The following is a 27,105-nucleotide window of genomic DNA, read 5'->3' as shown; positions in this document are numbered from 1 at the left end:
CAAGGAAGAAAAGTGTCTGGTCAAGTGACTACTCCCACCTAGAGTCTGTGATAGTGAAGAAGAAAGCCAGGAGGGATATTCTGACCTGCCATGTGATCTTTTTTTAATTTTTTTTATTTATTATAATAACTTTTTATTGCCAGAACCCATGCCAGGGTAATTTTTTACAACATTCTCCCTTGCATTCACTTCTGTTCCGATTTTTCCCCTCTCTCACTCCATCCCCTCCCCTAGATGGCAAGCAGTCCTATATTTGTTAAATATGTCACAGTATATCCTAGATACAATATATGTGTGCAGAACCAAACAGTTCTCTTGTTGCACAGGAAGAATTGGATTCAGAAGGTAAAAATAACCCGGGAAGAAAAACAAAAATGCAGCAGTTTACATTCATTTCCCAGTGTTCTTTCTTTAAGTGTAGCTGCTTCTGTCCATCATTGAAACTGAATTAGGTCTCTTTGTCAAAGAAATCCACTTCCATCAAAATACATCCTCATACAGTATTGTTGTTGAGGTATATAAGGATCTCCTGGTTCTGCTCATTTCACTCAGCATCAGTTCATGTAAGTCTCTCCAGGCCTTTCTGTATTCATCCTGCTGGTCATTTCTTACAGAACAATAATATTCCATAACATTCTTATACCACAATTTACCCAACATTGAGAAGATTTACAGAGAGCTTTGGACAATCCCATCTTAAATTGTATTTCCCTCATGGCTCATATGTTTTAAATGACATACTTATGATTATTACAAGGCTAGAGGAGCCACAAGATGTCAGATCATCTCACTTTAAGGACAATAAACTTTTTCAGTATATCAGATTCTAAAAATAATGCCTTTTATAATGAGTAAAATCCTTGCATGTATTCACAGTCTTATGCAGGGGGGTAAATAGCTGCAATGTCTCTCTATTCACTAGACCTCACCCAAATTTAGAAATGATCTTAATGGATTTGAAAGTTTCTGTCATCTATATTTAATCTGTCCCTGCACATCTCAACATGAAATATGGTGACATCTGTCCAACCCTAGTTATTATAGTGCTAACAGTGGAAGAGACGGGTTCTTAAAATCACCCAAAATTAAAACTACTGTGAAGTAGGGGGATACGTCAGAGAAGTTGAAACATATTTGGAATGTTTGACATGAACTTTGAACTGTTTCTATTTCAGACAGAATGTAGCCTAACTCGATTCATGGCGATGGCAGTTTATGTTCACCTAAGATGTTTTAGGATGCAGTGGGAAGTTAGCATAGTTATTGGAAATGCATGTAATTATCCATTGTTTGGGGGTTTATTTAAAGAGCTCTTTAGAAGAAAATGAATTTTTTTTCATGATTCAGAATATACCTTAAATTTGTATTTTAAGAAGCTGCTAATGTGAATTTTTTTCAGGTAATTACTAAGCTAAAAATTTTAGCACCACTGGAAATAATAATGTCGAACACTGCCTGTGTTGTGGGGAATCCAACGAAGCTCTTCACCTTAATTACAGAGAATTTCAAGGTAATTCTTAAAAATGTTTAAACATGTAACAAGGATTTAAAGTAAAGGATCTATGAAACTGTATCTTTCCCTTTAAGAAGTGCACCCACTGATAGCATGCCTGCTAGGTGTGGTGGATTGGAGCAGGGGAGCTCCTGACCCTCCCCTCCCCAGTCAGGAGAAGTCCCTAGCCTTGTGTAGCCCCCCCAGGCTCACAGCTCAGAAATCAGGTTGAGCTCTTTCCCCCCATTCCCCCGCATTCTACCTCCTCATCCTCACTTGTGTTTCTTGGCTTCGTTCTGTCCCACCACAGCTGTCAGTAGCCTGAGCCAGGGGTATTCCAGCAGCTTTTTCGGCTTTTCCTCTCCATTCCATCTTTCCAAAGCTCCCAAATTTACCTTCCTAAAACACTAGGCTTGATGAGGTTGAGGTAGGCACACCAAATGATGGGGCTGGGTAGCGGTTCACATGTGAAGAATTCACATGGGATTTCTCCTTGCTAAGAGGTACATTTATTTATGAGAAGGGACTACAGGCAAAATGAAGAAATAAGCACCAGGAATGGTAAGTATGAAGTAGAGCAGGAGAGTATGTAGTTATGAAGGAAAGGGGTTTTAACAATTAAGAGTGGAAAAGACAAGTTCCCCAAGTGGAACTCCCAATTAATCAGGGGGAATGCATTATGAGGTGGTGTAATGTCAGAGAAACTGAGGCAAGATAGAGATTAGAGAGTTTTTAACATTTTATTTGAATTTCTGAGAGGGAGAGATTGTGTGGGGGCAGAGCAGAATCCATTTTGCCCCCAGGGCTGAATTGGCTCAAAGAATTCAGCCTCGAATGTGGGATTCCAATCATTTTTATAGGGCTCTCGTGGTCAGGGGAGATAAAGGCAGGGGTTGGTGTCTGAACACTGGTGAGCGGGAATTTACAGGAACAGGCCATCAATCCAGTTCTGACAGGTTGAGGGGGGGGTGAGGACCATAAATTCTGATAAATTGGGAGTGAAAGAGAAAGTCAGCTAGAGACAGGAAGTCTGGAGAGACAGAGGGAGAGGATGCCAATTAGAGATCTGAGATAGGACATCTGGAGTTTTGTGACTTTTTGGAATGTCAGAGTGGCCAGACCTCCACAGCCCTAATTATCTCAGTCCTAATGAAGAGGAAAGGTGGGGGTTGCAACCAGGAGGACTGAGGCAGAACAATTTAGGGAAACTAAGGTAGAACAATAAAAGGAAACTAGCACAACAGTGCTATTGACTGGCACCTAACAGAGTTAGTCACCTATAACAAGGAGGCAGGACTCTGGGGCCAGCTAACCCAAGAGGGATTCAGCGCAGGCCAAGGGCAGATTTATAAGGGAAATTTAGCCTGGGGGAGGGGGTTGACATCCTAACTTGATTTTCTGATTGGATACAGTAAGGGTGGGTTTCCCAAGACCTCCACAGGGGTGGGATTGTAAGGCTGAGCTATTCCCATAATGCTCTGCTTGTCTCTGGGAACAGTTTAATCTTTTTGGTACTTCAGGCTTTCTCAGCAACCCCACCTAATTCCCCAGGACCTCATCCATTTTACCAGGTGATTTTTCTGCTGGAGAAGCTTTGGTGGATTTAGGGCCGTGTTTTTGGTGGGAATCTCTGACTTTTTGTAACTCTCTACTTACCCTAAAAAGCACCCTAAAAGGCAATTTCAGAGTGGTTTTCAGCAGTGTATTCTGGTGGACCTAAATGCTTTAAGTCTTAGATGTTAATAAATTGGAGTGTGAAAAAGCCTTGGGGGATAAATGTCATTGTCCTATTGTTCCTTGAAGGAAATGTGGTTATTTAGCCTTTGGGAACTCTTGAGTTGACTTGTTAGGTGTTTGAAAAGCTCTTGTACAGAAGAGAGATTCACCTTGGGCTATTTAGCCATGAGGGGAAAATTAGGAACAGCAAGAGAAAGCTTCAAAGAGGCACACTGAGTCTGGGGAGAAGTGGTGAGCTGGGCTCTTGTCAGTTGAAGTTTTTGCAGATATGTGGTAGTTGGGCCAGATTAGATGGCTAAGAAAATCTCTTACACTTCTGAAATTCGAGGATTTTTAAGAAATGTATTCTTCCTTTGATTATTATGTGAAGAATGCATTGGAGTTAAGAAGGAATCACAGTTGTCCATGGGAGAAGCCATGGAGGCCTGTGTTAGTGGGAAAAAAGGGATAGAAATTAGAAATATCCTGGAAAAAGGATTGATGAGACCTGGCAACTTGGCCATGGGTGTTTAAGGACAGAAAAGGGTCTGGGATGAATGCACAAGCATGGCTTGGTTCTGCTCTGGCTCGGCGGGGCCTTAGCCCACCATCGGAGCACTCGAGGGTCAGTGTCTGTGGTACTGTCAGGAGGCCCCTGGAGGCCCCGGGCTTGTTATTTGGCCCTTTTCTATGTTCTACATCTCAATGGTGTTTCTTGTCAACAGGAGTTGTTAAGGGCTTAGGGTATAAAGACAGACCAAAACGTGGTTCCTGGTTTTAAGGCATCACAGCTGGGGGGTGGGGGGGGGAGACTCACATGAAAACAGTGGGGTCTGGGGGGTCTTCAGGACAAAAGAGACTTATGGAAGGCAGATTGAGGAAGACTTCTCGAAGAAGATGGGGTTTGGGGGAGGCTAGAAGGAGAGGACGATCAAAGTCAGAGACAGTGAAGGAGAGAGGAGTCTGTGGAGGGGAGTCTGGGTGAGAAGCAGGAAGGAGGCCGGCTCAGGGGAGGGTGAGAAGGCTGGCAAGGTGGGGAGAGGGCCGGCTGTGGATGTGCTCTTGGGACCTTGGGAATCACGCTGGCAGCAGAGGGGCCCTCAGATGTAGACACCTGGTGATGAGAACTCACCATGGCCACTCTCGTTGGCAAAGGGGGAGAGGTCACAGACAAAATGAAGGGAGGCAGCAGACACCAGCAGTGACAAACATGAAAGGGTGGGAGAACGGGTGAAAGGTCCTCAGGGAAGCTCAGGTACCCAGGAGGAAGGGAGCCCCCCATGAGGGTAGGGCACGCCCCCAGCTGGCAGCTAAGCCCTGAAAGGGACTTATTAGTACCCTAAAAGTTAGCGGTAAGGAGGAGGAGAGAGGTTGGGAAGCTTAGGGGGCTTGGGGAGAGAGCATGGGGGAGGGTAAGGGGAAAGACTGCAAGAGGCAGGATGGAACATGAGTGGGATTTCTGACAGGTCATAGCAGGGTGCCCAAGATCCCTACCGAGGGGGCCCTCAGGGGTCTGACTTAACTTGGACTTCTGACAAGAAGACCCCCTCAGAGGTGGGACCTCACTAAACTGGGCTCTCTCAGTGCTTTCTCCCTGCCTGCCTCAGGGCCCGGTTCTTCAGGTTCTCTCCCCCCACATTTCGGACCTCATCAGGGAGCCCGAGCAGCTGGGTTTGGGCCCCAAGTGTCCCGAGGCTGGCGGCCATCCTGGCCAATGTGCTCAGGTCTCGGTTGTTGGGGGGCCCGTGGAGCTAAGGGGGAGCAGTGGAAGGGAGGCTGCCTCACCTCCAAGCCCCGGTCTTTGTGAAGAGGGATCCTGAGAGAAAATCATACTCTGATTCCATTTGAATTGTGGTTTGTCAAGGAAAGGAGAGAATTCTAGGAGAAATCGAGTCGTTCCCTTCGACATTTAGGTGCTGCATGGGGGGGGGGGGGGGGGGGCCCTGTGGTGTCTGGAAGGGAGCCTCTCTAGGAAGCAGTCACAACCCAAAGCCAGGTCTCCATCTGAGAGGCAAAGGGGTCAGGGCTGATAGGAGGAGGGCAGGGAGAGCCTCACTGTGTTCTCCTGGGATGTTTAGGAAAAAGCCAGGACGGGACGGGACAGGCCAGCCCACAACCTACCTCTCCCTCCACCTTCTCTTTGGCTGACTCTGTTGGGGGGGGGTGTCAAGGATCTCTCTTGAGAGCAGAACTTTCTTTCAGAATGTGACTTTCACCACAATTCAAAGGAAATACTTCAATGAAACCAAAGGGTTAGAATACATCGAGCAGTTGTGTGCGGCAGAGCTCAGCACTGTCTTAATGGAGGTCCAGTCCAAGTAAGTGTTGCTTAGAAACAGTATTAATTTTGCAGTTTAACATTAGCATCATGAGCACCCCCTTAATTATGTGTGTCGTTCACATGTCCTTCATTGCTGGGATGAGGGCTCGGGGGCTTCGGGGTCCAGCTGGAAGCTCCATCACTGCATCTCTCTTCGTCATCCCCTTAAGCTCCCCTATCTCTACCCCTTGGGGCTCTTCCCGTAGTTCCCTTATTCATCTTGTCTAGGCTGGTGTCTCTCCTCAATTTCCTGTTTCCAGCTCATGCTCTGCTCACCTCCGATACTTATTATTCCCTCTGCCTCTTCCCCCGGCACATTAATCAATCGGTCAATATTTGTAGAGTGCCTGCTGTGTGCCAGACACTGTGCCAAGGGCTGGGGCACAAAAAGAGATGAAGGACAGTCTCCACCCTCAAAGTACTTAAAATGTCACGCACACAAAACCATACAAAGCAATCAAAATGGGGGAAATAAGGAATAATTCAGGAAAGTTGCATCTGCCCCCTTTGCTTCTACTCATGTGCAACACAATCAAAAGTTCCCAGAGGAGTCACCTAACGGGTCAGCTGGGCCCTCCTTGCAGCAAACATCGATTCTTTTACAATCTGGGAAAAGATAACGGTGTTGGTCATGCTAAGTTTTAGATACTTAGGGAATATGCAGTGGGAAGTGTCCCAGTCTCCGAAGAAGGATTATGTCTCCAGAGAGAGTTTAGAACCCGAATGCGGGTGTGGAAGTTGGAGAGAGAGAGGAAGAGAGACAGAGACATTGAATCAATGAGAGCAAATATGGTCCCTGGGAGAGGAGAGAAAGGGGTTTGTGTCCGTTTCAGAGGCTGCACGTGGACAAAGGTTTGCAGAAATGACTAAGAAGGAAGAGCTAGACAGGAGAAGCAAACCGGTCTGGGAGTGCGAGGAAGTAAATGAAGGGATGAGGAGGAGGAGAAGGGGAGCAGAAGCATCCTCAAAGCTGGACTGAAAAGAAGGAATATGGCCTGAGGGCATGGTCAGTGAAATCTAGTTAATACTTTTGTTGCTTTTTCAAAGGGTGATGGAGATTTGGATATTGTCACTTAGTGAAAAGTCCACAGAGGTAGCCTGAGGCACATTCTCACTGAGCAAAATAACAATTTACTAATAGGCTACCGGAATTCTCAGTAAAGGGATCAAAGACTTGCCTCAATATGTGCCTAAGTCCCCAAGAAGAAGGCTTGGCATACTTTTATAAAGTTAGAACAAAGAACAGAAAGGGACATTTTGGGCTTGCAGACTACATGATTGGTTACAAAGCTGAGGCAAGGTGCCAAATGGTCAATCCTGTGAAAGAGATGGAGTTGAGGTTTAAAGAAGACCCCAAAAGGTTGGGGTTTCAGGCTGGTGGCTCGAGGTATCTCAAAAGAATTTGCAGGCTGGAACCCATCTCCAAGTCAATGACAAAGTTTATTATAACTGTAACGCCAGCCGAAGCAGGTTCAGTCCCAAAAGAATTTAGCAAAGTACCAGGAGCAAGAAGAAACATTTACAGGAACAGCCAGAGTCCATTTTTGTCACCGATACGCTAACTTTATGGCTCAGAGGTAGAAACGAGCAGTGGCTGGTAGGCCCCTGGGCATTGTCTCAGAAACCCTGTCATCACTGACCCCCAGCTTGTGATAGGCATTGTTTGGGGCTGCAGCACGCCCAGGGCCAGGTGGTCTAGGGGTTACTGCCACATCGCCCCCAGAAGCTGAGCCCCATCAGTGGGAAGAAACAGAAGCCAGACTTCAAGAGGGACGCTGGTGATGTGAAGGACCAAGTCATCTGAGCAGAGAATAGTCGAGGAGAAAAGAGTTCTCACAGTAGGGTCTCTGTTTTGTCAGTGACGGTTGAGGCAATGCCATCTAGTAGGAGGGACAGCTAATGGGATTATTGGGGGGGGGGGGGCTAAGGGCCTAAGAGAACATTGGAACAGGTGCTCTTGGGATTGAGCCAGGGAACATTTAATTACAAATTGCTTCTCTAGATCGCTGTGCTTCAGGGAGCGTGAACTTGTAAGAGAAAGTTTCTCTTTTTACATTATGATGATTAAGACTTGCAGAGACATCTTGTGTGGGTTATCTTACAGGTATTACTCTCTGGCAGCTGTTGCAGCCTTGCTGAAATATATGGAATTTATTCAAAATTCAGTTTATGCACCAAAGTCTTTGAAGGTTTGTTTCCAGGGCAGTGAGAAGACAGTCATGATTGATTCCTCATCAGCTCAAAACCTTGAACTATTAGTTAATAATCACGATTACAGGTAACACTGTTCCATTTTTTAAAAGCCCATAATATACTTTTAAAAAATATTGTTTTTGTCTAAGAATATTGCTGATTTCAAGTTCTTTGAGCTCTCCAGGGGAATTGTGTGTAAATCCATGATTTTTATCATTATTTAATACTCATTAAACCTCCTAACACACAGCTAAAGGGCATCTGGGCAGAGCAGATAGAGAGCTGGCAATGGAGCCACAAGAACCCCCCGGAAGTCCTGCCTCTGATATATACTAGTTGTGTGACTGTGGACCAATCATTTGACCTTAGATTTTAGATTATAGAGAAGCTGCTGATGAGTCTCCATGAAGGGAGTCTCCACAGCAGTGATGTGGACCTAAACCAGCTTATTCTCAGGAATTGCTAAAACAAGCCCATTCACTTTCTGGTTAATCATATAATCAGGTCACTTCTCCCAGGCTGTCCTGTTTCCATAGAATGACCTGAAGCCCAAATCCATTGTTAATCCATCCATCCCACGTCACCCTTTGAGACTGTCTTGATTAGCAGATCTTTGGACAACCAAATTCTTCCTGGTTCCTCTCCTTACTCCCTAAATCCTAGTCCCCCCAGTATGACTCTTCCTTGCTTAGTGCTCTTTGCTTGAGCCCATAATAAATGGCAAACTTCTTGACTGTGATAGAGTCTATGTCATGGTGACTCCATGTCGCTAACCACTACACTCTTCCAAATCTATTTCTTATTATCACTTCTGAAGCCTTTCTTTTCCCACCACCTGAAATCCCCTACACAGGTTAAGTCATGGATACATATTCCTCTCCTCCTTCTGTGAGAAATAACTGCATTGGACTCGGGAGGGGTGGAGTTAAAAGTCTTTGATTACACAGCTGCAAAGTGGGTATCCTATAGGATAGGAACACTTAGCATCATGTCTTTTTTATACCCGAAACACAAGTCCCTCTGATGTAATAGAAGTGTGCCCCCCTGATCTTTGAGGGGGATGGACCTTGATTAGAAAAAACTGAATCTAAACTCTTGCCAACTCTGGAAAAACTACCTGGTTCCCACAGGAAACTCCCATCTCCAAATAATCTGGGAATCACTTTGGTCTGGGGAAACAATCACCACCCTTATTGCTTTGCTCCCTAGCCCCAAGCTATAGAAGGCTAAATAAAATAAAGACTCTGTATTCCAACCTTTGCTATCTTCCTAATCAGGAAGGGGCCCACGGAGAGAAAGAGCTTCTAAGTGAAAATAAACCCATTTTTGCCAAACCTTATTGAGACAGGACTGCGGATTTTTTGCAAAACCTGTGACACCGGCCTGGGGACCCCCATTAATGTTAGGGTATTTCACCCCTCAACACCACCCCTGAGTCTCTATGGATTGAGTACCAGAGGTCACAATCTATCCAGAGTGCCTAATCCCCCCATATTGAGGGTGAATCTCCACCCCAGGTTACATCAGTACTTCTTCCTTGGCAGTTATCTTATTTGGAAATAGTTCAGTCCTTCCCCTTGTTGAGGTTGGGAAGGGACCCAAAAGATTGGGGGTCCCAGACCAGTGTCCCAAGGGGTCTCAAAAGAATTGGCAGGTTTGAACCCATGTCCAGGTCAAGGGATAAAGTTTATTGTGATTGTAATGCCAATTGAAGGGGGCGATGTTCCAAAAGACTTTAGCAAAGAACTAGGCAAGGAGACAATTTATCCAGTTCTTCGACTTATTGATGTGCTGATTTTATGGCCTAGAGGTAGAACTGGGAAGTGGTCTCAGGAACTGGGTTATCTGACCAGCAGATCTAGGACCTTCCTAGGGCTTAGAAGACTGAAATCATTGATAGATCGTCAGAACGAGAGCACTCTTGGGTCAGAGTGATGCTGTTTGAGTGGTCTAGAGTCCTGGTGCTCTAGATTAGTGGCAATAAGAGAGTTGCTAAGAATCCCCTTTAAATCTGCCGCAGGTTTTAGGAGTGAAAGAATTCACTCATTCCCAAATTATTAGTTGCAAAATGAAAGTTTATTGTTAGATAGAAATCAGTTTACCAAGAGACTGACTTCTATAGTGGCAGATCTATGGAAAATGGAGTTTTGCACTGAGAATGCAGTTTCCAGTGGACAGAAAGTCCTGGCAGCTGAGTGAGCTACCTGGGTCCATCTGCAAAGACTTTCATTGATGGAAGCTATTATAATGGGGGCCTTGGCTGGGACAGCCCAAGTTGGCTCATCTACAAGCTGGGTTTCAGCTTGAGCTGGAATTTGAATTGAATGAGTTCCTTTAATTGAATAGGGTTGGAATTCTAGATAACAGAACGAAACTGTTTGTCTTGTTTGGGGGGGAGGGGGTCCCTCACTGAGGCAGAGTTGAAGGAGATTTTCTCCTTCAAGGATTTTTAGGGTTTTGGAGTCCCTTCTTCAAGAGGGCTTCAGGATCACTTATGTATCTTCCCAAAAGTCTTAGGGAAGAAATTCTGTTCCTAGGTAAGAAGACTTTTACTGTCATTGGCAGACAGATTGCCAGAACAATCGGGATCACAGATTCCAAAGCCAGAAGCCTTTAGAATCCCTGACAGATTGTTGGCACAGAAGCACCACAAGGTCAGGGGGACCTCCCTAGGGCTGTCTTCCGGAGGGGCTATCTTGCCTGATTCCCTGTACTCTCTCTGGGGAGTCTCCGCACTAATTACATCATGACTTCTCCCCTCACCTAAGTGTAAGTCTTTATTTACATCTTCCCTTCCACTTGTGAGTTCCCACCCCTGATTATCTTGTTTCTTATTTGAAGCCTGCATCTGGGACTACATTATACTATGTATTTCTTCTTCTAAACCTCTATCTTTGTTTACATTTTACCTCCATTTTCAAGTCTGAATTCCCCACCACTGATTACATTTTTCTTCCATTAGTTTTGTTTCCTTGTTCCCTGGCCTAGCCAGCATTTCTTAGATCTCAATTTTATTTTAAGTTCATAACTGGGTGGAAACTAAACCCTCATCCAGTTCTCACAATTCTACCTTGCTCCTTCAAAAAAGGTATAATTAAATTACGGATTGTAAACCAAAAGAACAGTTTCTGAATCCAACTGTGTGTGTGCATGTGGGGGTTAATAGCCTCAAGACATAATAGTCACAATAATCCTCCTCCCCAAAGAAGGAAATTCAGGAAGTTGCCCAAGTTTATGACAATGAAGAACCTAACTCATTTCCCTAGAAGCTGACAGAGCACCTGAGGAATCCCTCTTAGGCCCTAAATAAATCTGCTACACATCTGGGGGGCCGTTCCAGTTGCCTTAGGCATTGACTAGCCTGAATCTTTCCCAAAACTGTCCCCAGAGGACATGGTCTTGATCATCATTAGCATCCCAGCTCACGATTGTTATCTCCACAGTATCTCCTGTGATTCCCCCAGGTCCTTATTCCCCTTCTTTTATATCCGGGTGAAGCTCTTTGTGCATGAGATATTGGGGAGAGTATAAACTAGGTGCCTGCAGGTTTGGGGGGAAGAGTAGAAATAGAACCAAAACAAACATTTACGAATGTAATTGGGCAGTGACCCACTCCAAGTGTGCAATTAGAATTCGGGAGCAGGGGTGCAAAATAAATAATGGATCAGTTTGGAAAGGTTCAGGCTCAAATTTTTGGTTATAAAGAATGAAGAATAATAAATGCTTTTCATATGACTCTCATTTGATCCTCAGTCATTTGAGATCAGTGTTACAGGTATTGTTATGCCCATTTTACAGAGGAGGACTTTAAAGGTAAGATGACTTGTCAGTGGTCACATAGTAAGTGCGGAGACACTGAATTCCAGTCTAAATCTCAGGCCAGCTCTAAATCCATTGTATGATGAATGTTTATGTTACAGCTTTCATGAAGAGTTAAAATGATGCCATGGATTAAATGCTGGAGGAGGTAATAGGGAGATACAGCTTTTCAACTTGTGCTTCTTGGCCTAATAGGGATTTAGAACTGAGCAATCAAAATAGGGCTATTCTTTTTTTTTTCTTTAAGTGGCAAAACAAGGCACCGAGCGTAGTAATATGAAATAGAATTGGGAGAGCAATAGATTGTAAAAGAATATTATAAAAATATTATAGTAGAGACTAGGCATCCATTCTAGGTTAGAAAGGGTGGCTATTTATTTTACCTGAATAGCTTTATGGGCTCAAGCAAATACAGGCCAGAAGGCAGTCACACTGAAAGAGAAGTTTGCATTTTGGAGTCTCTGGCCCTCTTAGCAAGGAGAGGAATCAGGCAGGAATCTGGGGAGATAAAGGCAGGATCTAGGAGGAGCCAGGTGGAATCCATCTAGCACAGCAGGTCCCAGAACTGTCTAAAGATGTGTTAGTCAAGATCTCTGGGTTGTTGTAGACCTGCTTTATAGAATTTCAGGCAGTAAAACCGAAGGGGCTGACTAGAGTGTTTCGGGCTCACATATTAAGAGGTTCACCTTTCATTATTCTACATAAATAGGACAGTCCGGGAATACCTGAGTTCCCAGAATGTTTTTTTCTAAGTAGTAATTTCTAAGAATAAGCTCGTCAGTAGTTCTCATCTCTGGCATGAAGTTCCTCCTGTTGAAATCTGTAAGAATAATTTTTTTTTTATTCTTTTGGAAAATAACCCAAGGAGGGGAAGGGTGGGGGGGAAAGTCCAGAGGGCTCCTTCTAAAGGAGGCTCCAAATCTAAAACCTCCCCTCCTGATGATATTCTTTGATGTCCTTGTGGGTCCCAGCCTTCCAGTTCTTAGATTTCAGTTTTTACTATTTAAGTTTCCTTTCTCCAATTCAATTTTTCCTAACTCTGGAAACAGATCACCCTAATTCTCACAAACTGGCTCATTCCTTACTTTGAGGCACTTCAGTTGATGAAGCACTGGGCCATAGCAGTCTCCATTTCTTCCTTTCTGTGGTACCTGGGTACCGTGATGGACTTCACCGGGGTACTTTCAGGTCTTCCACTCTCTGTTAAAGGCCCAACCTGGTCTCCTGGAGGAGGAGGGCTCATGTTGACCATAATGCTCCCTTTTCTTCAGGCAAAGGAATTAAACATCCCTTTATCAACAGTGGTCTGGTTGTTCCTAGGTTAGTGTTGGGGAATGGTCTGAGACCACCAAGGTGTGGTCTGTCTGGTACATTCATGAAGCAAATTAGTGAGCAGGAGTAGCCCCAGCAGAGTGTGCAGCCTTGCATCCCAGGTGCTTTGGTCTCCTCATTCTCATTCACAAACATTTATTGAAGAGACTAAAGGCCAGGTGTGTCCACACTAAGCACGAACAGCAGGAGGCAGAGCTGTTGAAACAGCCTTTATTTTTCTAAGACTTTGCCTCAGGTTCACCATCCCCATAACTTACTGACCCCTGCTTATAGTGAGTAGTTGGTAATGGGCCTCTTACTGTTATCCCCACCGTTAGTCAGGGAAATCAAGGACCAAAGTCGGTCATGAGAGAGAATGATAGCTGAGCATTGATTTGTGTTTGCTTTTTAGAGATTATTAAAAGAATCATGCCAAAAATGCATCATTTAATTTCTGTCATGATGAGGATTTCTATAGTATAACAAGGTTTTACATGATCTATGAAAAGTTATTTTCCTCCTTTAGTAATTATTCCGCTAAAATGATCTATATTTAATGGCTCAGACATTTTGGTTTTTGAATTACATTCCTTCCTAATTATACTCTGCCCCAGCTTCCTAGATTGTATAAACCTGTTTTTGCATTTGTACTGAACTGAATTGCAAGACATTATTTTTGTTCCTGCAAAATGTGTATAATTGATTCTATGCCATAATCTGTAGACTTTCATGAACTTGAAGTGCATATACTTAAAAACAAGGTGCATTATGATTAAATAAGCAAACATAATAATAATAGTACTAACATTTATAGAGTGCTTCTTTTGTGCCTGGTAGGCACTGTGCTAAGTGCTTTCCAGTAATGCAGATGAATACATTGTCTATTATTATATAGTTTCCCCAGAAATTTAAAAGAAATTTTATTGACTTTTTTCCCTTTTGCTGTACTGAGTGCAATTTTCTTTCCTCATGGCTTCGAAGGAGCGGTCACACTCTCTTTGGTGTTCTAAATTACACTAAAACACCTGGAGGGAGTCGGAGACTTCGTTCTAATATTCTAGAACCTCTGACTGATGTGGAAACAATCAACATGAGACTAGACTGCGTTGAGGAACTTCTTCAGGAGGAGGAACTCTTTTTTGGTCTTCAGTCAGGTAAAGGTTTATTGAGTTATAGAATTGCAAGTTTTAAAACTTGGGCTTAGTGAAATGGTTGTTTTCACCTCATCCCACTGTTCTGTTTTTATATTAGATTAAATAGTTTGGGGCTTACACTCTTTAATTTCTGGAAAACCCTCTCTCTTAAATATTACACAGTGCTTTTTCACATGCTATATTTAATCCCTCAGACTACTTATTCTTACCAAACTTTGAATTCTCTTCCCTGGAGAAGCTTTATCATCTGATTTTTTTTCACCAGTATTTCAGAGCTACTAAGGAAGAGAAAACAGAGAATATTATAAGCCAGATAGGTCTCACCTAGCACAAGTTAGTTTTGAATTTCAGCTGGGCCCTCTAACCCTAACCCTGAATCTCCAAAGGCATCTCTTAAAAACCCTTATGGCAGATGACCTGGCCTTTGTGTCCGTTCAAATCAACAAGCATTTGTTTAATGTTTCTACCTGCAAAGAATATTATGGCTACAAAGACAAATGGTTTACTGTCTATGGCTTAGTGGAAGCTTGACTTATGTCCTTGCTCTCCTTTATTTCTTATTGCAGTTATTTCAAAATTTCTGGACACAGAACAGCTGCTTTCAGTTCTTGTACAAATACCAAAGCAAGAAACGGTATGGTGATGTATATTCTTTTAAAAAGATGTTTCAATTAGATGCCTTAGAATAATTGTTGAAAAGAACTAATGTGATTTATTAAAATCACCTGGTCTTAATTTTACAATTATCTTCTTACCCTTTGAAAGGGAAAGAAGAAATGGTGATTTCAATGTGAATCTTTCCTAATTATTTAGAATGTTTTTTAGGATTTGACAATGTTCCAATTCGTTCTAGACATCGATACAAAATTGAAATATCTCTATGTGCATGTCGATGTATATATTTTGAAAGTGTTTACTATTTAAAGTATATTTGAAGTTAATTTTTCTAAGAATCTAAATTTGTTAATGGCTCACCGGGAGTGTGACTGCCAAGTGTCCGATGGGTCGTGCTGGGCCAAGGGCCCATTTTTCTCAATAGCTTGTAGAGACATTGATCTGTGCTCATTAGACTTGCCCATGACACAGAGATGGGAGATAGAACTGGCACATTGGATGGCAGGGTCAGAAACCAAAAGAATCTTATATCCAAAGTTCAGGAAGGGCAGATGGAAAGTCTTGCAACTGGCCACCAAAAATGAGCTTGCTGGGCATACAGTGGAGGGCCCAGCCAGTTGGTTTTTAGGAAAAAATCTAGAGACTTAGGTGGACCACAAGCTTGGGGTGATTGGGCAGTGAGACAGAGCAGCCAAAGAGCCAGTGGAATGGTGGGGTGCCCTGCCCCCATCATGCCGGGTCTGGGGCGCTCCACAAGCTGGACAATGCAGGAGCTGGGCCGAAGGCAAAGGAAAGGGCCAAGTTTGGGTCCAGAACCCATGAGGATCGTTCAATCCTTGGGTGGAGTCAGAGACAGGAGGAGAACAACGGTCCTGGGCTGGGGGAAGCAGCAGGAGGCTCTGGCACAGTTGGGGCCAGGGGAGAGCTGGGAACAAATGGCGGTGCCCTGCCCTTCTCTGGGCTGGGGGAAGCCACGCCCTTGCCCCAGGGCCCAGCCTGCCTGCTGCTGGGGTGTCACTGCTTCCCCCCCCCCCCCCCCCCACAAGGCCTCCCTGCAGGTGTGCACCAAAGGTGGGGCTTGGCTGTGTAGCTGAGCTTGCTTGAGTTTTTTTAGTGGGATTTTGGACTTGAGGGGTTTGGATTACCTTGTGAAATGGAATATAATTGGGAGTTCATATGGATTTAATTTTCTTTCCATTTGATCTTCAAGATGGCATTGCTTACGAGCTTCTTACAACACTGCTCTGAGGACCTTCTCTACAGTGGCTCTCATTGATTTTTGAAAAATCTGTGATATTTTGTAAATATGATGTTACAACATTTAAAATATTGGTGAGCAAAAATTTTCTTAGTTAAATACTGTTGAACAAAGTGTATTTGTATTTTCCCCAATAGGTAAAAGCATCTGAATCCAAGATAACAAATTTAATTTACCTAAAGCATACTCTGGAACTTGTGGATCCTTTAAAGGTAATTTTAAAAAATCACAAATACATTTTATGGTACAATTCTTTGATGTTATCCACCAGATTTACTTGACTTAAGACATATTTATGTAGGCCTGGCTAACCAAATGTGTATTGGACTGAAATCCAGGCTAGTGGAGAATGGTAGGAATGAGAGTCTGAGCATTTCATTTTGGTTTCTTCCCAGAAATCAATAGACAAGGAAGGAGGTGGAAGGAGAAATGCAAGAAACTCCCACATTTAGTTTTTCCTTCCATCCTTTAGAATATCCTAAGCAGTGTGTTCTTGTTCTCTCTCTCTCTCTCTCTCTCTCTCTCTCTCTCTCTGTATATATATACACACACTGTGTGTGTATGTATATATATATATATATATATGTATGTATAATAAGTGCTAGATATTCGAGGACCTTATGGTTCTAAAAGGGAGTGACAAAACATAATATAAATGCTTTAAGTCACTCAGCAAGCATTCATTAATTGTTTACTATATAGCTGCTAAGTGCACTAAGTATGAAGAAAAGCAAAAACAGTCCCCACCTCCAAGGAGCTCATTAATAATTAGGTAGATGAAACTATATGGGGTAAAGGGGCTGGGGGTACCTGAAAAGCCTCAAAGGATCCAGGGAAAATGAAGACATGGAGGTGATGGGATCCAGTGTCCCAGGGATGGGAGACACTCGGGACAAAGACATAGAGTGAGATGGAGCACAGGGTTCAAGGAGCAGCCAGTAGACCCTTGTAGCTGGTAGGAAGGGGGCAGGTTAGGAAGGTTGGAATCCAATCCCTGGTGACCCTAGGCAAGTGACTCCATGTGCCTTAGGAGGTAACTCATGGAAGCTAGGGGAAATCGTGAGGAGCTCCAAGTCTGAGGACTTTGCTTTTTCATTATAATTGGCTTCCTCTATGATGTATTACTGGTTTGTGCTGTTAAAAGACATTATTCTGTGAGGGGTCCATAGATTTCCCTGTGTTAGCAAAGAGGCCCCTGACATAAAAAAGGTTAAGAATAGATAAAGGGAGAGAAAAGAAGAGGCCCCAGGATGAATCTTGGGGGCCCCGTGGTTAGCAGACACCTTGAGGAGAATCCAACAAAGGAGGCACGGAGAAGGGACTGTCAGACAGGGAAGGGGAGGCCCAGGAGAAGGCAGTGTCCCTAGGAAGAGAAGCAGCAGGGGAGGAGTGATGGCAGAGTGGAGCCCTCCGCTATTGGGGCCCCCCCCGATACATGCTGATCATGTCACCAGGACCACAAACTTGGTCCATCAGCCCTGAGTCTATGCCTTCATTGCCTTCTCTATCAGTAGACCACGGAAATCACTGGGCAGAACCAGAACCAAAACAGATAAAAGAGTAGGGCAGAATGTGAAGGGGATATAAGATGTTGGAGGTGGGGAAAAAGACAGTGACTTTTGACTAAGGGGATCATGGAAAGCTTCTTGGAAGTCAGAGGTGGCAGGGGTGACTGGTCATTAATAGGCCCCGGGTATCATTTAATCCCACCTACTCATTTTCTGGATGATGAATGGGCACTCGTTGTTAGGGAAGCCTGGGCCCACAGAGGGAAACCAACTTTCCCACTGTCAAGTAACATGTGGCGTAACTGGGTGCCCCTGGGACCCTTGGACTGCAAACCTGTGATTTCCTCCAATGCTGTATCCACCTAGTGATTATGTCCTAAGACACTGAATGGCCCTGGGCCCAAACGCCAGCAGCGTAGGGGTAGAAATGCATGCCCTGGTACCAAACCAGAGGAATCTGGCTGCTGGCCGCTTGGTCACTCAGAACTCATGCTGGATTTTTCCTGTAGCAAGTGGAGGGGTGCATTCTGACATGGATGGAATGACAATGGCACTTTGGACAGAGCTGCCACTGATCCCTGAAAAGAATGCTAATTAAAAGCTTGAAAGAAATGTTTCATTTTTTCCACCTTCTTCTGTGAATGATACAGAGTTTGCCTAAATTTAAAAAAAGAAACATCTCATTTTTGCATGAAGAGACTTTTAGACTAGAATACAGCATTTTAGCCCCTAAACTGTTAGCCAGATTTTTATTGTCTATCATGTTCTGCATTCCATTAAATTGAATAAGCACAAACCTCTCAGAAATAACTGGAGAGTAGCCATTTGAAACTTTGTTTTGGTGATCAAAAATGTTAAGGAAGAATTGGATATATAGTAAGATCACAATAGAGCTTTCTTGATTTATTGTGTGTTTATAAATTGTAATCTTAAAATTTTCACTTACTAGGCAGTGCTGAAGAAGTGTAATACGCCCCTGTTGAAGGCTTACTACAGTTCCTTAGAAGACAACAGGTATTTTTTCAACTTCTCTACTCAATGATCAACTGATTTTCCTTGCATTTTGATAGCTAATTTTGAATATAAGCATAGTTAATTAGGCTTTATGCTGTGATTCCTCTATCTTTGGTAGAACATTTCGTTTAAAATCACATTTTAGGTGACACATGTAATTACTGGGAAATGGATCTACTGCTTGTTTGTGCTAAGAGAAAATAGAGATTTTGTGGAAAGCTGGATCTGTTGATTGACCGTCTGGAAAGCTTCATTTTAGCCTTCAGAAGTTTCAGACTTCTTCACAAAATTTGACAAAATTCTGTCTTACGAAACTAGCAGAATACACACAAACACACGTATATATGCATATATGTATATGTACATATGCTTTCTTTTCCATATGGCAGCTGTTCAAAATATCTGAAGACAATAACCATGTTTCCCTAGGACCCTAAATCCCTAAATGCTAGTTTAGTATGGTTTTATGGCCCCCTCACGACTCCCTGGATGGCTACAGCTTCTCAGTGATCTTCAAATGTGGTGGCCTTCGAGGGCACATTTCTGTTTACCCTCCATCTCCCTCTTCCTGTTAGCCTCCAGACTCCTGCCCAAAGTATCTGCCCAGGCTAGAAGGTTGGTGGGTTCTCCGTCCCTTGTTCCAGACAATGCGCCGGAAGGCTCCTCCCCTTTTTTCATGTGTGTTGTGGTGAGCTACGGTACCCTAAAACCACGTGTCTGCCCTACATTATATTTGGGCAAGTGATGGTCAAGCCCATTTATATGACATAACACTTGACCCTGTTAAATTTCATCGCCTTCGGTAAAGTCAGATGAGGGTCTCATGATGGCGGGGAGGGGTCCCTGGATCATCCAAAGCTTGGCTGACATCTCTGAGTGACATCCTGTCACCGGACTGACCGGAAAAGCTCACCAGCACACGGAGAAGCCAGCCTGTGGTGACGGAAGTTGCAGTGTTGTTCTGCAGTGTTCCTGAATTTCTCTGGTGATGGGCCGAGAGCAGGAGAGGGACCAGGGGCTAAAGAACGACCCTCCTCATGTTAAGTCTGAGACCTTGATTCTGGGAGTCCCTCGCTAGTCTCCAGGCGGCCCTTAGGTACCCGGACGTTGAGATCCTTGCACAGTAGCTGACAGGGGGGCCACGAGGATTGTTTCTGCTCTGAGTTTCCCATGATCGGGGAACCTGAGGGTGGGAGCTGGGCTTCAGTTACTTGCAAGGAAAGAGGCTTATGGGAAGGAGTGGGCACAGCTGCTTTTATGTGTTTGGGGACGTTACCAGAGGCCCTTGCTCGTTCTTGGAAGAACCCATGGCCATAAATGCTCTCAAAAAGATCGTGATGAAAGTACCCAACATGTGTACATCAGCCCCTTGTGCCAAGGAAGAAGAGTTGGAGAAAGTCTGGAATATTCAAGATCACCAGGCTGGGGAGGGGGGGGGATCCCTCAAGGATGAAATCCTAAAGATACAATGGAAAACTTTCCAGTGAAGACGAAACTTCCCAGAAGAAGAAACAGCCCACCGAGCATCCTGCCCTCACAACAGGCCTTGCATCTGCGCCCTTCCCTGCCTTCGCCAGCACCTTCCTTCAGGCCTTCATCTGGTCTCTTACGAGATTCTAAACTCATTGTCCTCTTGCCCATCCACCCCTCACAGGGCTTCCTCCTGGATTTCTTAAAACGCAGATTTTTTTTTTCCTAAAAAGTTCTGGGAACTCTGCCCTCTGGGATGCGATGCAAAGTCTCATCTTGGCATTCAAAGCCCTTTGCAGTCTGGCTCCGGTCATCCTTCCTCTTTGGGTACTCCACCTTGCAGCCAAATGGGCTTTCTCAGTCAATTAGCATTTATCAAACACGTAAAGCATCTGGATGGCACTGAACGCTGGCCTTGGAGTCTAGAAGACCTGAGTCTGAATGGAGCCTCCCTTCAGCTCCATCTGCCTCCGTTTCCTTATTTATAAAATGCACATAATTGCGGCTACTTCCCAGAGTTGTAATGAGGATCAAATGAAATAATTGTTTTTTTTTTTATTTTTAATTTTTTTATTATAGTAACTTTTTATTGACAGAATCCATGCCTGAGTAATTTTTTTACAACATTATCCCTTGCACTCACTTCTGTTCCGATTTTTCCCTCCCACCCTCCACCCCTTCCCCTAGATGGCAAGCAGTCCTATATATGTTGAATATGTCCTAGTATATCCTAGATACAATGTATGTGTGCAGATTCAAACAGTTTTCTTGTTGCACAGGGAGAATTGGATTCAGAAGGTAGATGTAACCCGGGAAGAAAAACAAAAATGCAAACAGTTTACATTCATTTCCCAGTGTTTTTTTTTTTTTTTTTCCTTTGGGTGTAGCTGCTTCTGTCCATCATTGATCAATTGAAACTGAATTAGGTCTCTTTGTCAAAGAAATCCACTTCCATCACAGTACATCTTCATACAGTATCGTTGTTGACGTATATAATGATCTCCTTGTTCTGCTCATTTCACTCAGCATCAGTTCATGTAAGTCTCTCCAAGCTTCTCTGTATTCATCTTGCTGGTCATTTCTTACAGAACAGTAATATTCCATAACATTCATATACCACAATTTACCCAACCATTCTCCAATTGATGGGCAGCCACTCAGTTTCCAGCTTCTGGCCACTACAAACAGGGCTGCCACAAACATCTTGGCACATACAGGTCCCTTTCCCTTCTTTAGTATCTCCTTGGGGTATAAGCCCAGTAGAAACACTGCTGGGTCAAAGGGTATGCACAGTGTGATAACTTTTTGGGCATAATTCCAGATTGCTCTCCAGAATGGTTGGATTCGTTCACAGCTCCACCAACAATGTATCAGTGTCCCAGTTTTCCCACATCCCCTCCAACACTCATCATTATTTTTTCTTGTCATCTTAGCCAATCTGACAGGTGTGTAGCGGTATCTCAGAGCTGTCTTAATTTGCATTTCTCTGATTAATAATGATTTGGAACACTCTTTCATATGAGTGATAATGATTTTAATTTCATCATCTGAAAATTGTCTGTTCATATCCTTTGACCATTTATCAATTGGAGAATGGCTTGGTTTCTTATAAATTAGAGTCAGGTCTCTATATATTTTGGAAACGAGGCCTTTCTCAGAACCTTTAACTGTGGCAAATGAAATAATTGTAAAACACTGCAAAACCCAACGTGGATATGAATGCTAGTTATTGCTATCGTTGTTTGTAATGATCTATAATATAACAATGAATACAAAGGTGTCAGGCTATGCTAAGTGCTAAGCAGCCTTTGTCCTCAAAGAACTCACCTTCTCAGGAGGAAAAAGCATGTGTAAAAGTGTGTGTGTGTGTGTGTGTGTGTGTGTGTGTGTGTGTGTATGTGTGTGTATAAAAATGTGGATCTAATTAATAATCATTGTGGGCAGATAGTAAATACTTAACAAATGCTTATGAAGCTGACTGGTTGACATATACAGTGATAGAAAGTAAGGCCCCAATAACCAGGGGAGACGGTACAGATCAGTCCCCCGGGAGAGACGCTGCATACTTCATAGAATCAGAATTTGAGAGTTGAAAAGTATCTTGATAGTTGTTTAGTCTAACTCACAGGAATGGAGGAATAAGAAAGGCTTGTTAAATACCTGACGTCTGCTCCAGGTTAGAAACAGAAGATTTTAAAGAGACCGGCCTTTGTGCTCCCCTGAGAACCCCAGATCATTTTTCCCCCTTTATTTTAGAACTTCCACCTTTCTCGTACTTGTGAAATTGATTTTTGGGGGACCCAAGTGTAAGACTTCAGGTTTATCTTCATTCAATTTCTTCTCAGACTCAGCTCAGTGCTCTCACTGCCGAGACAGCTCGGATTTCTGACTGTTAACTGCCGTGTTTGCTATTTCTCACGGCTTTGTGCGATAGAAAAATCTGGGGGGCCTAAAGGATCTCCTATGAAACCAAATCTCCATGGTTTTTAAGAAAGCCTGTTAATCCATCCCAAACTCTTTACCCATCCGTGCTGCCTCCGCTTGTGCATGGCCTTCTGTTTGTGGTCACCATTATCCTCAAGCCCCCTCCCTCACTTTCTATCTTTCCCAATTAACCCAAGGGAATAAAGAAAATCATCTCTTGTGACAAATTGTCGAGAGACATGTGTCTGCCCGGGGGGCCCCTGGGGGCCACATATGTGCACATATGTACACAACAAACATACGGAGAAAAGTCTGCTTTTGTGCCTTGTGACCCTGCCCAGGACTCCAGGGGAGGAGGCTGGCTGCCCCTAGTGCTCCTTACCCAAGCTGTCCCTGCTTCCCCCAGGGTACTCTGAGACCCTGGGCCCTTCTGCTCCTGGTGGGGCCTTGGGCTGACTTGGGGGGGTCACCTCTGCAGGCCCTTTTGCAGCTGCTCTGGGCAGGGGACACACACACCACACACACATAAAGGTACACACACACGCTACACACACGGTCACAGACGCTTTCTCGCTTAGAATGTAAGCTCCTCTTTTGCTCTGTGTCTCTTGCACAGTGTACGCCAGAAAGGGGTATTTAATAAACGCTTGGCTTGACAGCATGCAAGCAGTTATGTACAAACAAGAGATGGTGTGTGTGTGTGTGTGTGTGTGTGTGTATGTGTGCACATCCTTCCCCTCCCCCCCAGCCCTGGAGAGAAGGGCCCGGCCTTCAGGTTTGCAGAGCGGGCCCTTTTGTCTGGACCCTGCAGGAAGCTGATGAGGAGGAAGGGAATTCTGTGCCCGGAGACGCCAGGGAGCACGCCCGGCATGGGAGACTGCGGGAGTCCAGGCCATTGCGTGTGGAGACTGTGCCCCCCTGGAGCAGGTGGGGCCCTGTCATGGGCCTCGGGGGAGACGCCAGGCGGAGGCCTCGACCTGTGAGGAGCCCCGGAGAGCAGCTCTCAGGAGCCGGCCCTCCACACAGGCCGAGTCAGGAGCCAGCATTCCTGGGGCTTCCTCCGGACTTTATGCCCTGATAGGTGGGAGTTTCCCGAGGATCCCTTGTGGGACCAGTAAGCCAGGGCTGAGGCTGAAGAGCGAGGGCTCTGGGTGCGAGGGCCTGCCTCTGGACCTGCTGGAGGATGATGAGTGGCCTTAGCCTGCCAAGGTTCCAGGGTCTCTCATGGTGTCATCTCTCTGACCCTCGGGCAGCCTCGGGAGGGCGGTGCTGCTGTGATCCACATTTTAGAGCTCAGGAAACTGACTGGCCCAGGTCTAACTGGCAGGAACCGGATTTGGGGATTCCCGCCTGCAGGTACGTAAAGGACTCGGTTCTTATCCCAGCCATGGCATGTCCTTCGGCGGTCTGATCTATGGGTGTGGCTCACTGACCACAGTGAGACAGAGGCGGAGGAGCCGCCCCAGGGACGACCATGCTGGCCAAGCCAGCCCTGGTTAAGAGAGCGTACAGATGTCCTAGGAGACATTAATTGTGATTGTTTCATAAAAGATGGAGTAGCAGCCAAAGGACAGCTGAGCTTGCAGAAAGGTCTGGGTTATGGAGACCATCCCAGGACCCCCCAAGGGTGAAACCTAAAGCAGGAGAGAAGAGATGTTCCCCGCCTCCCCAACAGGGGAGCCTCCATGTTTGGCCTCTCCCTGCCAGTCCCTCTTGTGCTGGACCTGAAGGAAAGACCACATGGCCTTGAGCTAATGTGGAGGCTGGGGCCCATTTGGAGGCCTCCCAGCTTCCAGGGGTTAAAGAAGGGCCCCAGATGAGAGCAGAATACCAGAGCTTGGACAAAATGACAAGAGCAGCTGAGAAGATGAGTAACTAATGGCCCATTTGCCTACTTCACCTTTCTGCCGACTTGGAAAATAGCTTCCAGAAACAGAATCTGTGAGGGCTCAGGATCACCAAGCCTGGGCTGTCTGGAACAAACTATATCTGAAAAAACCCTCACTACCCCATACCAGCAAGTGGTTCCCACCCCTGCTTGCAGACCCCCTGCCTTTGGAGGCAGCCCATTCCACCTTTGGAGGCTCAAGGGCTTGGGAAGTCCTCCCAATGGAGATCCTTTAAATCGGTCTCTTTATAACTTGCCCAATTAGTCCCAGTTCGGTGCTGTATTCCCCATAATGACTTTTCAGATATTTGAAGATGGCACCTGTGTTATTACCCAGGGAGAGGAAGCATAATATCGGGGAGACTCCTCCTGCTCCAGCCTTGAAGTCATTTAACTTCTCAGAGACTTGGGCTTTAACTCATAGGCAAGTTGGGATTTACATTGAGGGGGAGAATTCTCGCCATAAAATTGCAGGTCCTTGGTATGTTAATATTTTCTTACAGGTAGCCAATTAAAAAGCTGAATACTGGCTTTTTACTCGCCATGTTCAATTTCTGCTCCACACGTATTTCAAAGGAAATGTTTCCTTTTTTCTCTCATGTAAACCGTCTTTAATGCCTGTCGTTTACTATTTGCCTACTTGGAAGATTTAAAAAGTATTTCTTTTTACTTCTCACTTACAAAACACTTTTAGGTTTGGAAAAATACTTGAAAAAATTAAAACAGTTGTGAATGATGATGTGAGATACGTGAAAGGCTGCCTGAACATGAGGACTCAGAAGTGCTACGCCGTGAAGGCGAACATAAACGAGTTCCTGGACATTGCCAGAAGGACGTACGCCGAGATCGTGGACGACATAGCGGGTACTTGTGGAGACAGACGGGCACTCGTAACCTTTGTCTTTGTTTTATACACTAAAAAAATAGTCTTTACTATTACAAGGCATGTCACGTTTATTTGCTAGGGAAGAATGACCAAGAATATATTCAATTCCATTTTTAATTGCCCAAATAAGCAAGTTAGATTTTAATTTGTTCCTTATAATGCAGTATATTAATTTTTAGAAATAAAATTTTAATAGAGATCACAAGGTTTTTATTTTCCTAATATTCATGAGTTGCAGAGTATGTTATATGAGGACTCAATTTTTCAGAATTTTGGTAGAATGAAAACTATGTAGCAGCCACTGTGAGGTGAGTGTGAGAGGAACAAGGTCAGGCAGCTTATTTATTACTCTGAAGCATGAAGGGTGGGGGCCTCCTTAACCTACAGGCTCGGATATAGTTGGGTGTGTGGCCCTTGTGTCTGATTGCTTTTGCAGTCAGGGATCCTGTGGAAGCAGGGGGCCTGCCCTGCAGCCTTACTTTGTCAATCTGGGGGGCTCTGTGTTTGCTGGTTGCCCAAAGGCCCTGTGGTTCGGAGGGCCGGCTCCTGTTGCCCACTTAAGGAGGACCAGGTTTGATAACCCTGCACTGCTTTACCCCCATGTCCTGGTGGTTGTTGGGTCCAGAGGAACTTCTTGGACAGATCAGTCCTCAAACGGTCCTCCCTGGGCTGGTCTCTTAGAGCCCCCAGGCCCTTTCCCTCCTGACAGCGTAGCTGGGATGGGAGAATGTCAGTGAGACACCCCCAAGGGCCATGTAAGTGGCTGGATGTGGGGATCACAGGGCACTTTGGCTGTTAAGATGGGTGACCCCAAACCCCGTCGTTCATGTTTCAGCCACAGCGTCACCAAGTCATTGAACAAATGAAACATCCGGGCCAAAGCGCTGAGGCGCGCAAAGGGCGAGTCAGTCTGACCATCATGGGAACTGGTGGGGTCTCTGAGAGGCAGTGCTGGGGAGTGAAAGGAGTTGGGGGGGGGTGGGCCTGGATTCGAATCTCATCTCAGAGACACACTGGGAGTTTGAGCCCTTCTCTCCCTCCTCCCCCTTCCCTGGGGGCAGATGAAAGACCAAATGACTGAGGGTCTTCCAGGCATATTGATTTACTGAGTAACATGGTTGCCATCTTAGGCCCAGGGCCCAGATATGGGGGGGAAAGACTTTTATGTATCAAAAACAACCAAAAAACAACCAATAAGGCTAATCATTTACAAGAAAACAAGGCAACTTCAGGTAATCTGATTTCCAATCAGGGACTTTGCACATTGGGTGGGGGAGAGTATGGGTGCCCCCTGAATGCAGAACTCTCCCCAGGTGTCTGTGGATGACCCTTGGGAGAACGCTGACCGACTCCTGGTCCTTGCTTAGGGGAGAGACACTCAGGGTGGGGGTCGAGCACAAGTTGGGACAACCCAAATTGATTAGGAAGGAAACTGCATCATAGGAGAGAGCCAGGCTTCAGGCCGCTCAGTCCTCCCACATGCCCCCCTCCTACTCCCGGTCCATTGTTCCCCTCCTCCAGACCAGGAGGGTGGCCCAACTTGGGGCTTCAGGGGGTCATGGACAGGAGCCAGAGGGCAGCCGGGAGATTCCCCAGCCCAGGAAGACTGGAGGTCCTGGCCTGCCTCGGTGTGTTGAGGATGTTTTTAAAGCACTTTAAAAGCCTTATAGATCCTGCCTTGCCATTATGTATTCCTAGTATTTGTCATAAACCCCCAGTCACCGAAGCCTCCAGGCCCCCCTGCCCAAGGGCCACCCTTGGTATAGAAGAGACAGTCTGCCTCCAGTCCCGCAAATGGGGGCCTCCAACGAAGGTCTCGCCATGTGGCTTTCCTTGGGTTTGAGCTGCTCTGGCTCCTTATTGGTGCTGATGGCAGCTGGACTGCAGGCCAGAGCTCCATGGGGCTTAGTTGGCAGGCAGGGGGGCCCAGAACCTGGCCCAGAGAATGGGGCCTGCTTGACCCGAAGGCAGCCAGACCCAGGCTCGCCCCTCCTGAGGAGCCAGACTCTGGTGCTGCAGCCAGAACTAGAGTCAGTT

At 45.2% G+C, this 27,105-nt stretch overlaps 1 protein-coding gene across 1 annotated transcript in view; it reads left to right on the top strand.

Annotated features, from left to right (window-relative positions):
• Nucleotides 1-27,105, top strand: part of MSH4 (mutS homolog 4) — a 64,114-nt gene that overhangs the window by 10,612 nt on the left and 26,397 nt on the right. Inside the window, exons 4-11 of the mRNA XM_031968861.1 lie at nt 1,400-1,510; nt 5,411-5,526; nt 7,633-7,806; nt 13,833-14,005; nt 14,572-14,639; nt 16,016-16,090; nt 18,336-18,400; nt 24,877-25,046. Of these exons, the coding sequence (XP_031824721.1) occupies nt 1,400-1,510; nt 5,411-5,526; nt 7,633-7,806; nt 13,833-14,005; nt 14,572-14,639; nt 16,016-16,090; nt 18,336-18,400; nt 24,877-25,046 (952 nt within the window). The remainder of the gene's footprint in view (nt 1-1,399; nt 1,511-5,410; nt 5,527-7,632; nt 7,807-13,832; nt 14,006-14,571; nt 14,640-16,015; nt 16,091-18,335; nt 18,401-24,876; nt 25,047-27,105) is intronic.

The sequence above is a fragment of the Sarcophilus harrisii genome, chromosome 4, assembly GCF_902635505.1.
Source record: "Sarcophilus harrisii chromosome 4, mSarHar1.11, whole genome shotgun sequence".
NCBI classification, from domain to species: Eukaryota; Metazoa; Chordata; class Mammalia; order Dasyuromorphia; family Dasyuridae; genus Sarcophilus; species Sarcophilus harrisii.
The sequence above is the reverse complement of the archived record's forward strand: the minus strand, read 5'-3'. Positions and strand labels throughout refer to the sequence as shown.